This window comes from Mirounga leonina, unplaced genomic scaffold, assembly GCF_011800145.1.
Source record: "Mirounga leonina isolate KUSES-001 unplaced genomic scaffold, KU_Mleo_1.0 Mir_101595, whole genome shotgun sequence".
In the NCBI taxonomy this organism is placed as follows: Eukaryota; Metazoa; Chordata; class Mammalia; order Carnivora; family Phocidae; genus Mirounga; species Mirounga leonina.
The window spans coordinates 16,865,403-16,877,894 of NW_023270158.1; the positions used below are offsets into that span (position 1 = coordinate 16,865,403).

At 37.7% G+C, this 12,492-nt stretch overlaps 1 protein-coding gene across 9 annotated transcripts in view; it reads right to left on the minus strand.

The window, feature by feature from the left end:
• Nucleotides 1–12,492, minus strand: part of DMD (dystrophin) — a 1,717,438-nt gene that overhangs the window by 712,279 nt on the left and 992,667 nt on the right. For all 9 annotated transcript variants that reach the window (XM_035001266.1, XM_035001277.1, XM_035001248.1 and 6 more), the window contains one exon: nucleotides 8,518–8,682. In XM_035001266.1, the coding sequence (XP_034857157.1) occupies nucleotides 8,518–8,682 (165 nt within the window). The remainder of the gene's footprint in view (nucleotides 1–8,517; nucleotides 8,683–12,492) is intronic.

Below are 12,492 nucleotides of genomic sequence, written 5' to 3' on the forward strand. Positions count from 1 at the left end.
CCTCCCATGACCTCTGCTATTCTTTCCTTTTGTCACCTTTGATCTTTCTGTCAGCTCCCTTGAATTCTTTGATATATTGCCTTTCAAAACCCTCTGTTCACCTCTGCCAACCATTCCCTGCCCACCCTGTCCCTCAGTTCATCTATGAGCTTTATGCTCCCTGCCCCCATGGGGAGCTCTCAAGAGACTTAGGAACCCCAAAAGTAATCTCTTGAAGCTGAAAAGACTACATGGAAACAAACTGGATATTTTATATACTCAGATGGGCTTTGGAGACACCCAGATCGCCCTTTGCTACAGCTTTAGTCACTCACCCAAATTTTAGACCATGGCCTCCATAAGATTACCTATTAAGTCCAAAGAAAAGCCTCCTACGCAAATACTGTTGAAAACGTTTAGCCTTCATATTGAACAGGTAACCTCAGCTTTTTTTTTTTTAAGATTGTATTTATTTGACAGAGAGAGACATAGCGAGAGAGGGAACACAAGCGGGGGGAGTGGGGAGAGGGAGAAGCAGGCTTCCTGACAAGCAGGGAGCCCGATGCGGGGCTCGATCCCAGGACCCTGGGATCATGACCTGAGCTAAAGGCAGACGCCTAACGACTGAGCCACCCAGGCGCCCCTCAACTTGTTTTCATAATCGGTGCTAGTCTGCTACAAAATGCCAGTATATGACAGTTCACATTTATCTGCTCCCTGTTTTTTTCTATAAAACAAAGTTACTAATGGTTAAAAGGTATAAACAATATATATAAATGAAACTTCTAGAAACATTAAGGTCAAAGAGAAACAACTTTGTATGCAACATATACAAGCTGTGTAACAGCATTGGTTTTGTTAAGTAAGAAGAGAGTAATTTTGTCCTTAAGTGGAATGACTGATTGTTCCAGAAGGAAGATGAGGAAAAGTGTAGGACAAAATCTGAGTGGATATTGAAAGCTGTAGAAAGTTTGTGGAAAAGAAATTTTGTCTCATGTGATCACAGCTGACTATGATTGAGCGGGTTTATTTATAAGCTTTTTACAAATGAGCTTTAGTATCAACAGTATATTAATGCAAAACTAGAATTCATTTTTTTCTTCATTAAGATGACAAAATTTTCTCGGATTATTGATTTGTTCTTAATAAGAGCCTGTAAAAGCTTTTTCTTTACCTTCTGAATAATTTAGGTAAGCAACAGTGATTGTGTCTTATCAGAATAATTTCCTGTGTTTTATGTTGATTTTATCATATCCTTGATTATTTAAGAATCATCTCACTTTCTGGAGAGCCAGTCTTTCATAATCATGTTACCTCCTATGTTTATTTTTGAAATCTTTCCCTGTCACTTTGGTTAAGTAGGTAGTCAAACACTGTTTCAGTGACCCATGATCCTATTTAACCAGGGGTTCAAACCTTTTCATATTTTTGACAACCTTTGATATTTTGCCCTCCACAAATCAAACCCAAAATGAAATCTTGATCTCAAACTGATGTGAAAAATCTCTAGATTTGTTCTCTCACATTTGTTCTCTCTTAATATCTAAAAAAAATATGAAGAATAGTTAGACTTACTTGATATGTTGAGTCAACATAAAAAAAGCATCATCAAACAAGAGATGCTTAACCTTCCAGAAGTTACATTTGTATGGGCCACATATGATTAATGTAAATGTTTCAGTAATTATATCAAGCTACTAGAAATTAGTCAACGCCCTTGCTGTCCATGATATGACTTGGTTCTGCTTTGCCTAACAGACCACAGTATAATGTCGTCAGTGATAATTCCAGTTATTACTCGAAAATGTTGTAAGCCACAGAAATGACTGAATTCCTTTCAGTGAACTCTCATCAGATCTTTAACCATGGCTGTTTGAAGCCTTTTATCATTTACAGAGTTGTTTTACTCTGAGGCTCCCCTGAAAGTGCTTGTAATCAGCTAGAGGGCCAGAATGCTTGTCTTCAACAACAAGGGACTGTCTTGGAGACCCATGTAAAGGACTATTTCAGGTACTCTAGGGCACAAGCTTCTGCAGCTTTGCTTAAATAACTTTGACTGAATCAGGATTTCCAGAACTCCAGTGGAGAAGCTGATCGGTTTATGTAACTGCTAACCCGAGATCAAGCAAAATGACAATCAATTACGGAGAACCGATTCAACCAATGAAGAATCATTTGATTACGGCTTTTGTTTGGAATATTGCCGATGCTTCAATGTTCTATTTTCTTGATATAAGGAACTCCTTTTTCTTTTCTCTTAAGCCATCTCTATCTCAGAGCAATTTAGTAGATTATACTTTTATAAACAGAAATGAAACATTTATCTTTTTCTCCCTACCTCCAGAATTCACAAACTCCTATTGAGTAAGTTTATTTTCCTGGCAATATGTTTATTTGCACAAATTCAATAAGAATCTGTATTTCTTGTAACAGGACATAATTGAGAAAATTGATTATATAACCAAGGTTTTGACTGGAATGTCATATTTGAGAATGATATACATAAAATCGGATATAACCAGATAGTTTTAAATAACTACAGTACACTTTTTGGAGACAATGTTTACAAAGCCCTCTTGAGAAAACCAGCCTGGCTTATGGGATGTCCAGTTTTACAGGTAAATAGGGAAGGTCACTTCCTGGCAGGCCCAGGAAACCTTAGGATATTTTGAGGACTTTGACTGTAGAAAAAATCACCCCAATCTATAGGTACTGCTGGTAACATCTGATGGCAAGTTCTTGGCGTGGCTTCCTAATCTCGCGAAGCTTTTAAAAGTCAAATCTGAGATTCTTTATAAAAACTTACAGCAACACAAACTTTGAAAGGCCTGTGTAGTCAGCTGCTATCCTTGCTGCACTTACATAAATACAGCCCGGCTTTATTTTGTAAACAAGAATAATCTTACTGGGAGGTCCTTTGATCACATGGGACGTGACTACAGAGAAACCCAAATTATGTTTCAGTAGAAAACTGGAGCACGGTTACCAGATTCTAGTCCCATTCTTTGCCTTTGAGCTCTTTTGTATTTCCCTGTAAACTACGTGATATTGTTACCGACCTGCAAATGGACTGTCTCACACATTTTGTTCGTCCTTACCAAATTTTCAAGTCTTTTAGTTTCCTTCGATATCTGACTACAACTCACCAAACTCATGTCTTCATTTTTTTTTCTCCTCTTCTCCTGACTTGGCATCACTGAGAACTAAAAGCTAACTACCCAGATCCTTACTGAGATTCTAGATTGTCCTATAGCTGAACTTTCCTCTCAGACTCTAAAGAAACCCTGAGAGCTGAAGCTGGACATCTTGATATTGGCTTCAAAGGACTTGTCAGCACAGTGAATTATGTATGGACAACCTGCATGCCTGGAGCTGCGCCTATAAGGGCCACTCAGGAAGTTCACTGGAAGTCCCACAGCTTTTATGCTCTGTTCCAGGAAATAGCTATGACGGTGGACAATCTTATAAAACCTGATATCTGTGCTGTCACCCCAAATACTCAAATAGTCATAAAATGGGGCACCTGGGTGGCTCAGATGGTTAAGCGTCTGCCTTCGGCTCAGGTCATGATCCCAGGGTTCTGGGATTGAGTCCCACATCGGGCTCCCTGGTCCTTGGGAGCCTGCTTCTCCCTCTACCTCTCTCTCTCTGTCTCTCATGAATAAATAAATAAAATCTTAAAAAACAAACAAATAGTCATAAAATGGCCACTGCCATTGTCACTTCACCATCTAAAGACATCTCCAGCCCAACCTCTAGGAATCTTCTTCATTGGCTGCCCTCTGGACTCGGAAACTGGGTTTATACAAAGATGGCCTCGGCATTCTCCTTAAGGTTGACTAAAGGATTAGATGGGTTTCTTCCTGATTATAGGCCTGAACTCTCTTTTCTTAGTGCATGTACTTTAGAAAACTTTCAACTTAAATTCTTTATCTGCCTCTTTGAGAGGTAAGTCTTCTTTTTTTTTTTTTTAGTTTTATTATGTTATGTTAGTCACAATACATCATTGGTTTTTAATGTGGTGATCCACGATCCATTGTTTTCGTATAACACCCAGTGCTCCATGCAGTACGTGCCCTCCTTAATACCCATCACTGGGCTAACCAATCCCTCCTTCCCCCTCCCCTCTAAAACCCTGTTTGTTTCTCAGAGTAAGTCTACAACCTGGGAATGTCTTTCTCAAATACCTGGGAGCCACCGCATTGAAATGTAAATATCAGGAAGGCTAGCCTCGGTGCCCCATCTCAGTGGGGGTGGGGATAGTAACCTCCCTTCAGTAAGGGACAATTGGCAAACACGCAAGGCCAAATCACAGTGGCCAACAGCCCCGCCAGTGTCCCCCAGTACTTTAATACTAGCTCACCCCAGTGATTAAAATCTTTGCTGCCTTTTGATTCAATGGAGTTGACTTCAGTCTCTCTCTCCTATTTCAATAGTCTTGAATATAGTCTTCCTTGCCTATTATCTGGTGCCTTTTTTTTTTTGACAACACTCACAGCAACATGAACACACAGAAGGGTTTGGATGCTCATGTACTTTATCATTCCGTCACTCCAGTTGTGTCCTTTGGTAGTTTTCTGTGTGGGTTTGTCATTATGGGCAACTAAGTTTCTTACATGGAAAAGAAGAGGCAGTAGAACAGTATGTCATGTTATTTATAGATGACAGAAGCAAAGTCATTCTTGAAGGGAAGAAGAAACCCTCCCTGTCTTCAATATGAAGATATTTCAGTCAGTAAGACTTAACATTATGTGCCCCCCCCTCATATTCTAATACAAAGTTTAGAAAGCAGTAGTTAGGCAGTTTTATGTCAGATAAATAGTATACCTACAGCTCATTATTGACAGCATTCATTAAAGATTAAAAACATAAGACCCTTTATAGAAATTCTAACTGGTCCCTCGTTCCTAGCATTCAATTATCATTTCTAAAATCTGAAATCAACATATTTTATGTCTAAATTGAGAGTACATTTGAAAATCTAAATTCAAAGGCATGCCTTCTAGTGGGCTGACTGAAGGGAAAGGTCTGTGATTATGCCTACTTTTCACCTTCTATATCACGATCTCATTGATTATGTTTCTCAGCTTGCTAAGGGTTCTGTGAGGTGATTTTCAAGATAAATACTGCTATTTGCAGGATTTCCTGAATAGGAATATTTCGGGAGTAAATTGCACAAGCCAAGCGATGTGCAGTCAATTTTCACTCCAGCATAAACAATGTATTCAAACAGAGCCCTTAAGGCTTTTTTTTTATTTGGGTTTCATTACACAGCTAGCTGCATTTCATCAATAAGCATGAAGTGCCAAGCAGGCAAAACTGAGGCTCACAGAGGTACTACATATTTTTCTACTAGGTGCTCAGAGTTTGACTAGAGAAAACAAATGACCCAGATGTCAAGGTCTTAGGCTCTTTGTTTCAGAGGTAGCCATGGCCACCATGGACAGACAAAGACAATTTCTTTACATTTAGGAATTGGAGGCTCCTTGTGCATCTATTTTCTTTGCATTCATTCATTCATTCCTAAGAGCTTAGAAAGGAGTTTCCTTCTCTGTGTTAAAAAATGGATATGTCCACAACAGTGTTTGAAAACTATTTTTGGTTTTCAGTAGTTTAAAATCCATTTTCCCATCTTTCTTTAACTGAAAAAAGAAGTTTAATCTCTTTAAGTAGAGGGCTATAGCAGGCTGTACAGACTAAAATCACGTATCTTATAGTAGAAGAACTGTGAGCAATCTTAATAAATCATTTGTTAGACAGTGAATTTAGATAGAAGCTAGACAAAGAGGGATAAAGGACTAGGTAAGTTAGTAAATTATTCACACAGGTCGCTATTTCCTGATAACAAGCTAGGGGTCTGAGAATTATGGCGAGAATATCTCAAGTCATCATATATATGATTTTACAATCTTTTTTGCCTTGGATATAGCCACAGAGAAGAAGAAAAAGGCTAAGGGAATATTTTTGAAATCTGCACTCCAGAGATGAGAAACTCAGAATATGCACAGAGGACTGAAGCCAAGGAATTTTACTGCCAGGGAAAAAGCAGCTGCCTCTCCCCTCAGTGATTTAGACCAAGCTGCAGGAGGCAAATATCATGACTCTCTGAAAGTACACACAGCAGTGAGAGTGGGGACTTGTAGCTTTGATAAAGCAAAGTGATTAACACAGCTGAGAGGAGCTTTCACTCTAAACTGCAGGGACCTGTTTGGCCTGGATGTATGGGCCATGGACAAACAAATGTCCAATGCAAGTTTTCCATATTTGGGAACCATTGTCAGTTGGGGGGGTGGGGGGGTGAGACTGGGACTAAAGTCACTTTGGTTGAGTCAACAGCATCCCTTTGTATCGAAGGATTTCGTTATCCTTCTTATCAAATGTATTCCATGTACAGAGATAGCTAATATTGAATATATTTTTTCTTTACGTAAATGAAGGAGCTCATTTTAACTAAAGATTATATTTAAAAGTAAAGGAATGTGTTTTTACCTGTGAGTTACAGAAAGCTCCTTCCAATTGGGAACAAAGAGTTTATGGCCTTCCTCTTTATAATACTAAATCAAGAAATACTTAAGATTATGCTAGATCCAACAGAATCTGACTGAGGTTATTGATTGTTGGACTAAGTAACTGTACTTCTTTGTTGAGATTACTGACTACAGAAAAATGAGCATCGAGGAAATGCAGCTGCACTGGAGAATGCACCGCAGTCAAATACCATTAAGGACACTGTGCTAGCAAGGTGAAAACACTGAAGGCATTCCAGGACTGGTGGCTTCCCCAAATGATGATACGGCTTTGCCCTCACCCAGGCTTGTCCCTGTGACTACACCTAACCCAAATGCAGGGTGAGTGGTTCATCAGAAGCCAGGGCTTGGTGTCAAGACCTCTACTGTGTCACCACTGTGCTAGATGTGTTTTTCCTTGTCCTGTATACTTTCATAAAGCCAACTAAATTTGGTTTGGGTAAAGCCTACTGTGACTTGACTTTAATCGTCAGACTTGAACGGAAGACCATGCCACTGGATGAACAGCCTGGGTTTTGCAGTGGTGAAATGATGTCTATCTGCGATGTACATGGGATCATCTGTGCTCAGGGGCAGCTAACAGAACGGTGGATATACACATCAGAAAGAGGTAAGGTGAAAGTAGTGGAGTGCGCTTTGCAAATATAACTCATTTTAGTTGTTCCCAACCTCTCTCTTTCTCTCTCTCCCCTTAACCTCACTCAAGCCCATCTTTCCCACACTTGGACTTTCTCTTCTCTAGAATATCTTCACACTTAATTTTATCCTTGCCTTATCTCCCAGCAAAACAGCACCTACGTGGAGATAAAAAAACATGAGGTTGTGATAACCCTGAAAAGCAAGCAAATTGAAAAATCAGGGTCAGTGAACTAAAAGAAAAACTTTACTCAAGATGTTACTTAACTTACTTAGTCTGAAAGTGCCCATCCTTACATTAATCAAGAGGTTGAGATTTCAATTTAATTGGTTTATCTGATTAGCTGTTTAATGTTATTGGCCCAAAGGAGATGCAAAGCAGGGTATCAAGTTGGGCTAAGTCTTTGGAATACGCTCCTGGGAGGAAAGAGAAGATAGGGACAATCCATGTCTACAGGGACCCTAAAACGAGAAGATAGTGGCGTCCAATTGGCATGTTGGTCTAGAGCACTAGGTTTACCTGGGGCAACACATTACCATTCTGGGTGTCTCATTACCACCTTTATTCTTTTATTCAAAAATACAAGTACCCACCAGACACTGGGCCCTGAGATGGGGGTGTTCAGAAAGGAGGGGAATGAGGCAGGTAAGAAGATGCCCTCTGTATCCAAAGAAGAGTGTGATGAGGTACTCAGGTCTGTAAAATTTAAGTGTAAATCAATGTACAAAGGTTACAGGAAATGGACACAGAGGGTTTATAAGAAATCCTAAGAGGGTTTTTTATTCTACCTGGGGTATAGAAAAAAGTTTTGAAGAAGTAAAGACATGGAATTCAGTCTTGAAGGATATAGAAAAGTTCATCATGCCAACAAAGGAGAAAGAAGTAATTTAAGGAAGAGAGATCAAGAACACAGACATGGCATGAAACCACACACATATAAACATAACATATAATTTGTTGTAGTTAGAATATAAAGGGAGGTTGTTGGCAGAATAAAAGGATACAAAGGTAAACTGGAGTCAGTCTGAGAGAGTTTTCTAATATTTACTGAAGAGCCTATACTTTATTTGGTAGGCACCTAATCTCCTAAACAACTTTAGTTTTAGATAAGGAGTCTACAAACATATATTGATTGCAATTGAAGTAGGGATGGGAAACAGGTCATAATAACAAAGATGATGAAGGCATTCTAGTGATAAGAGCTTAATGAATATATTATTGCTAGTAAGTGCTGTAAGACAAAACAAAAAATGCTAGTCAATTTATTATTATTATTAACATAACAACAATGATGATTATGATAATGGATGAGAAACTTAGTTCAGTGATGCTGCCATTTTTTGGAAAACAATATTTAAAGCAAAAAGCCCCTACCTTAATGTCAAATGGTTCCGTTTGATTTGGCTTATTGTAAATTTCCAACTGATTCCGAATAGGAGACAGCCACAGAAGCAGATGATTTAACTGCTCTTCCAGCTGCCCAAGGTCTTTTATGTGTGCCTCAATTTCTCCTTGTTTCTCAGGCAAATCTCTAGAAACCTGCAAGGAAAAAAAAGAGGAAAAGATTCCCATGGTTTAAATAAAAAAGCAAAAAATAAATATATTCTAAAGTTATTTGCTTTAAAATGTTACAGAAATTTACTGAATTTGGTATTTTACAGGAGGATACGGATTACTCACATGGGTTACATGTTAGGATTTAATTCACATATTACAATCATTTATTAATAGTCTTCCCCCAAATCCTATGCTTTAAAGACAATAAGCATTTTTTTTTCTTTTGGAAATTCAAAACACACACTCTCACAAATGCATACCCAACTCCAACCAATAAAAGTAAAGAAGTATATTCATTTACTAAGCATAATGATGTATTGCATACTAGATGCCAGACATTCTGCCTTTATACTTCCTTCTAACTTTCTTTTATGTTAAGGAAAATTGTACAAGGGAATTCTTTTATACGCAACATAAAATGGGAAGGTAGGCTATAGTTTGTGGGTCTAAGTATAATCAAGTAAAACAAAATAAGATGATCGGAATGAAAAGGAAAAAAAAAAAGACATGTGGATTAGAGTAGAATATATCAGTATGATTATAGGCTATTTTTATTAAGGGCTTACAATGTGCCAAATACCATGTTAGGAAGTTTCACATTTACAGCCTTCTTTAATCCACCCAACAATCCTATGATACAGATATTATTCTTTTCCCCATTTTATAAATGGATGATGACACTGGGGTTGAGAAACATGAAATACCTTGGAAAGGAGTAGGATACTCTGTTCAATACTGTGAAGTCTAGAGTTAGGCTGCTTGGTTTAAATCTTAATTCTAGTTCTTTCTAGCACCTGAGCCAAGTTTTCTTTAATTCTCAGTGCCTTCTATATAGAATGCAGACAGTGACCATATCTGCTTCACAGGGTCACTATATGGATTAAATAAGGTAATTCATGTAAATAGCTGAGAGCAATATCCTGCATGATAGGGAATGACAATAAAGCCATTACATGTTAGTGATTATGGCTTGAGCTCAAAGTGTAAGTAGGGAGCCAGGATAAGCAAGAGTAAAGACTTTTTCTTCCTATTGTCAAGGGCCAAAACAGGCACACAGTAGTAAAGAATGGGAACCTGTAATGGCAACTCTTTATGATATGATTAATACTATTCTATTAATATAAATATAACATTACATTATAACATGAACACACATGCTACAACATACGTCTATTATAAGATAATATGTTATTATAGATAACATTTTAAAATTTTAATTCCAGTACAGTTAACACACCATGTTATATTAGTTTCAGTTGTACAATATAGTGATACACCACTTCCCTACAACACCCAGTGCTCATCACAACAAGTGCACTCCTTAATCCCCATCACCTGTTTCACCCATCCCCTGCTCACCTCCCCTCCGGTAACCATCAGTTTGTTCTCTACAGTTAAAGGTCTGTTTCTTGGTTTCTCTCTCTTTTTCTTTTGCTTGTTTGTTCTATTTTTTAGATTCTACATATGAGTGAAATCATACAAATCATATTTGTCCTTCTCTGACTTATTTTGCTTAGCATTATACTGTCTAGCTCCATCCACATCATTGCAAATGGCAAGATTTCATTCTTTTTCATGGCTGAATAATATTCCATTGTGTATTTTGTGTGTGTGTATACATACACACCACATCTACTTGTCCATTCACTTTTTCATGGACACTTGGGCTCTTCCATAATTTGGCTATTGTAAATAATGCTGTTATAAACATAGGAGTGCATGCATCCCTTTGAATTAGTGTTTTTGTATTTTTTGGGTAAGTACTCAGTAGCGCAATTACTGGATTGTAGGATAGCTCTATTTTTAAGTTCTTGAGGAACCTCCATACTATTTGCCAGAGTGGCTGCATCTGTTTGCATTCCCACCAACCGTGCAAGAGGGCTCCTTTTTCTCCATATCTTCACCAATATTACAGAGAATATTTAAAAAGTAAACTAGATAAGTATATTAATATACTAGTGCATCATCTAAATAATGCCCCATACTTTGGACCATCTGCTTTAGATACTTTTGAAAGAACTAACTGAAGAACATTATGTTCCTTAATTGCACCCAAGAGGTATGAGGAGAAAGGGAGATACATTAATGGACAAAATAACTCATCAGTTGATTTACAGGAGAAGGAATTTTATATAAGCTCTGATTATATGTAAACAATATGTATTTTGAAACCTATAAAGGCATTTATATATATTGTGTAAAATGCATGGGTTAACATTTAGCCTGAGACTGACCTTAGGGTCCCACAACAATGTTTCCTTGGAATGCTAACTTTAAGATGATTGGGAAACATTGGGCCTGCATTGTTTGTTGTATAGAACTGTATCTGCTTTGGGAAAGCTGTGAATTGGAATACAGCCTATGGCCTCCATGACTAAAAATGGTATAAAAGATGGAAAGGAAATAGAGCCTGTGACTTCTATTTATTTTTTTATTTTTAATTTTTTTTATGTTATGTTAATCACCATACATTACATCATTAGTTTTTGAGGTAGTGTTCCATGACTCATTGTTTGCATATAACACCCAGTGCCCCATTCAGTACATGCCCTCTTTAATACCCATCACCAGGCTAACCCATCCCCCCAACCCCCTCCCCTCTATTGAAAGTGACCTGTGCAGACCTTGGTGTTCATCCCTGGCAGCCTTTCCCTCTGTGAGTAAGGAGTTAAAAAAGCAACGTGTGCAGGGAGCATGCAATGCTTGTTCATGGATAATGAACTGTGATGCTCTTATCTGCTCTATTTGACTTGTATCCTGCTATAAAGTCAGGTAAACAAAGTATTAGGTAAAGGCCTATTTGTGTTTCGTGAGTTCTAACCCATAATGACATCAATGGTGATGGACAATGTATTTGTGTGTGCATGTCTGAGTGTTTGTGTGTCTGTGTGTGTGTGTGCATGTGCGTGTGTGTGTGAGAGAGAGACAGAGAGTTGATATCACAAATGTAATTCCAGGTCTATAATACAGAATCTAATAATGCTTTCTACTTACCTTTTCCAGCACTTATAAGGAAGTTATGAGTTTATTTTTATCGGATTATTTTCTAGTCACAAGTACATGTGAAAAATACTTTATAGCTTCAACTTGTAGCGTCTAAAAGCCTCTACATTCTGAAGTTAATGGAAATAACAGCCATCATATTTTCTTAAAATCTCTAAAATTGAGCTATGAACTCATTTATATCTGATCACAAATAGGGTTCACATATCAGCACAGAAATCCAGGTAACTTTCAACTGAGATTGTTAGTCTTCTCACACTCGCAACCCATCCTTTCCTGGTTCTAGAGGTAGAACAATTCCAGATAGCAAACAGTTCAATGGGTGAGATTTGACTAATATCTGAAAAAAGTAAATGATAGCTTATAATGAGATTGTGGGGCACATGTAGTTTTCAGGTTAGTTATGACATCTGCACTGGGTATATCCTCACAGACCTTGTGCTTCCCACCATCATAGCATTTGCCTTATACTCTTTGTTATTTACATTGACTTCCCTCACTGAGCTTTGATTTCTGGATGAACTGAGTTCCTACACATGATAGGTTTTCAATAAATGTCTGGTGAATGAAAGATAAACAATTTCAAAATTTAGGATTAATTTTTTTTCAATTTAAGAAGCAACGCATGTCCAGAGTAGTCAACATAAAGAAGGTAATTTTATCCTCAAGTGAAATAGCCTTAATTAACAGACAAAGATATTAGTCGATTGGACTACATAAAAATGAGAGACTTTCGAATGGCAAAAAAAAAAAAAAAAAAAAAAAAAAAACCCCAAAAAAAAAAAAAAA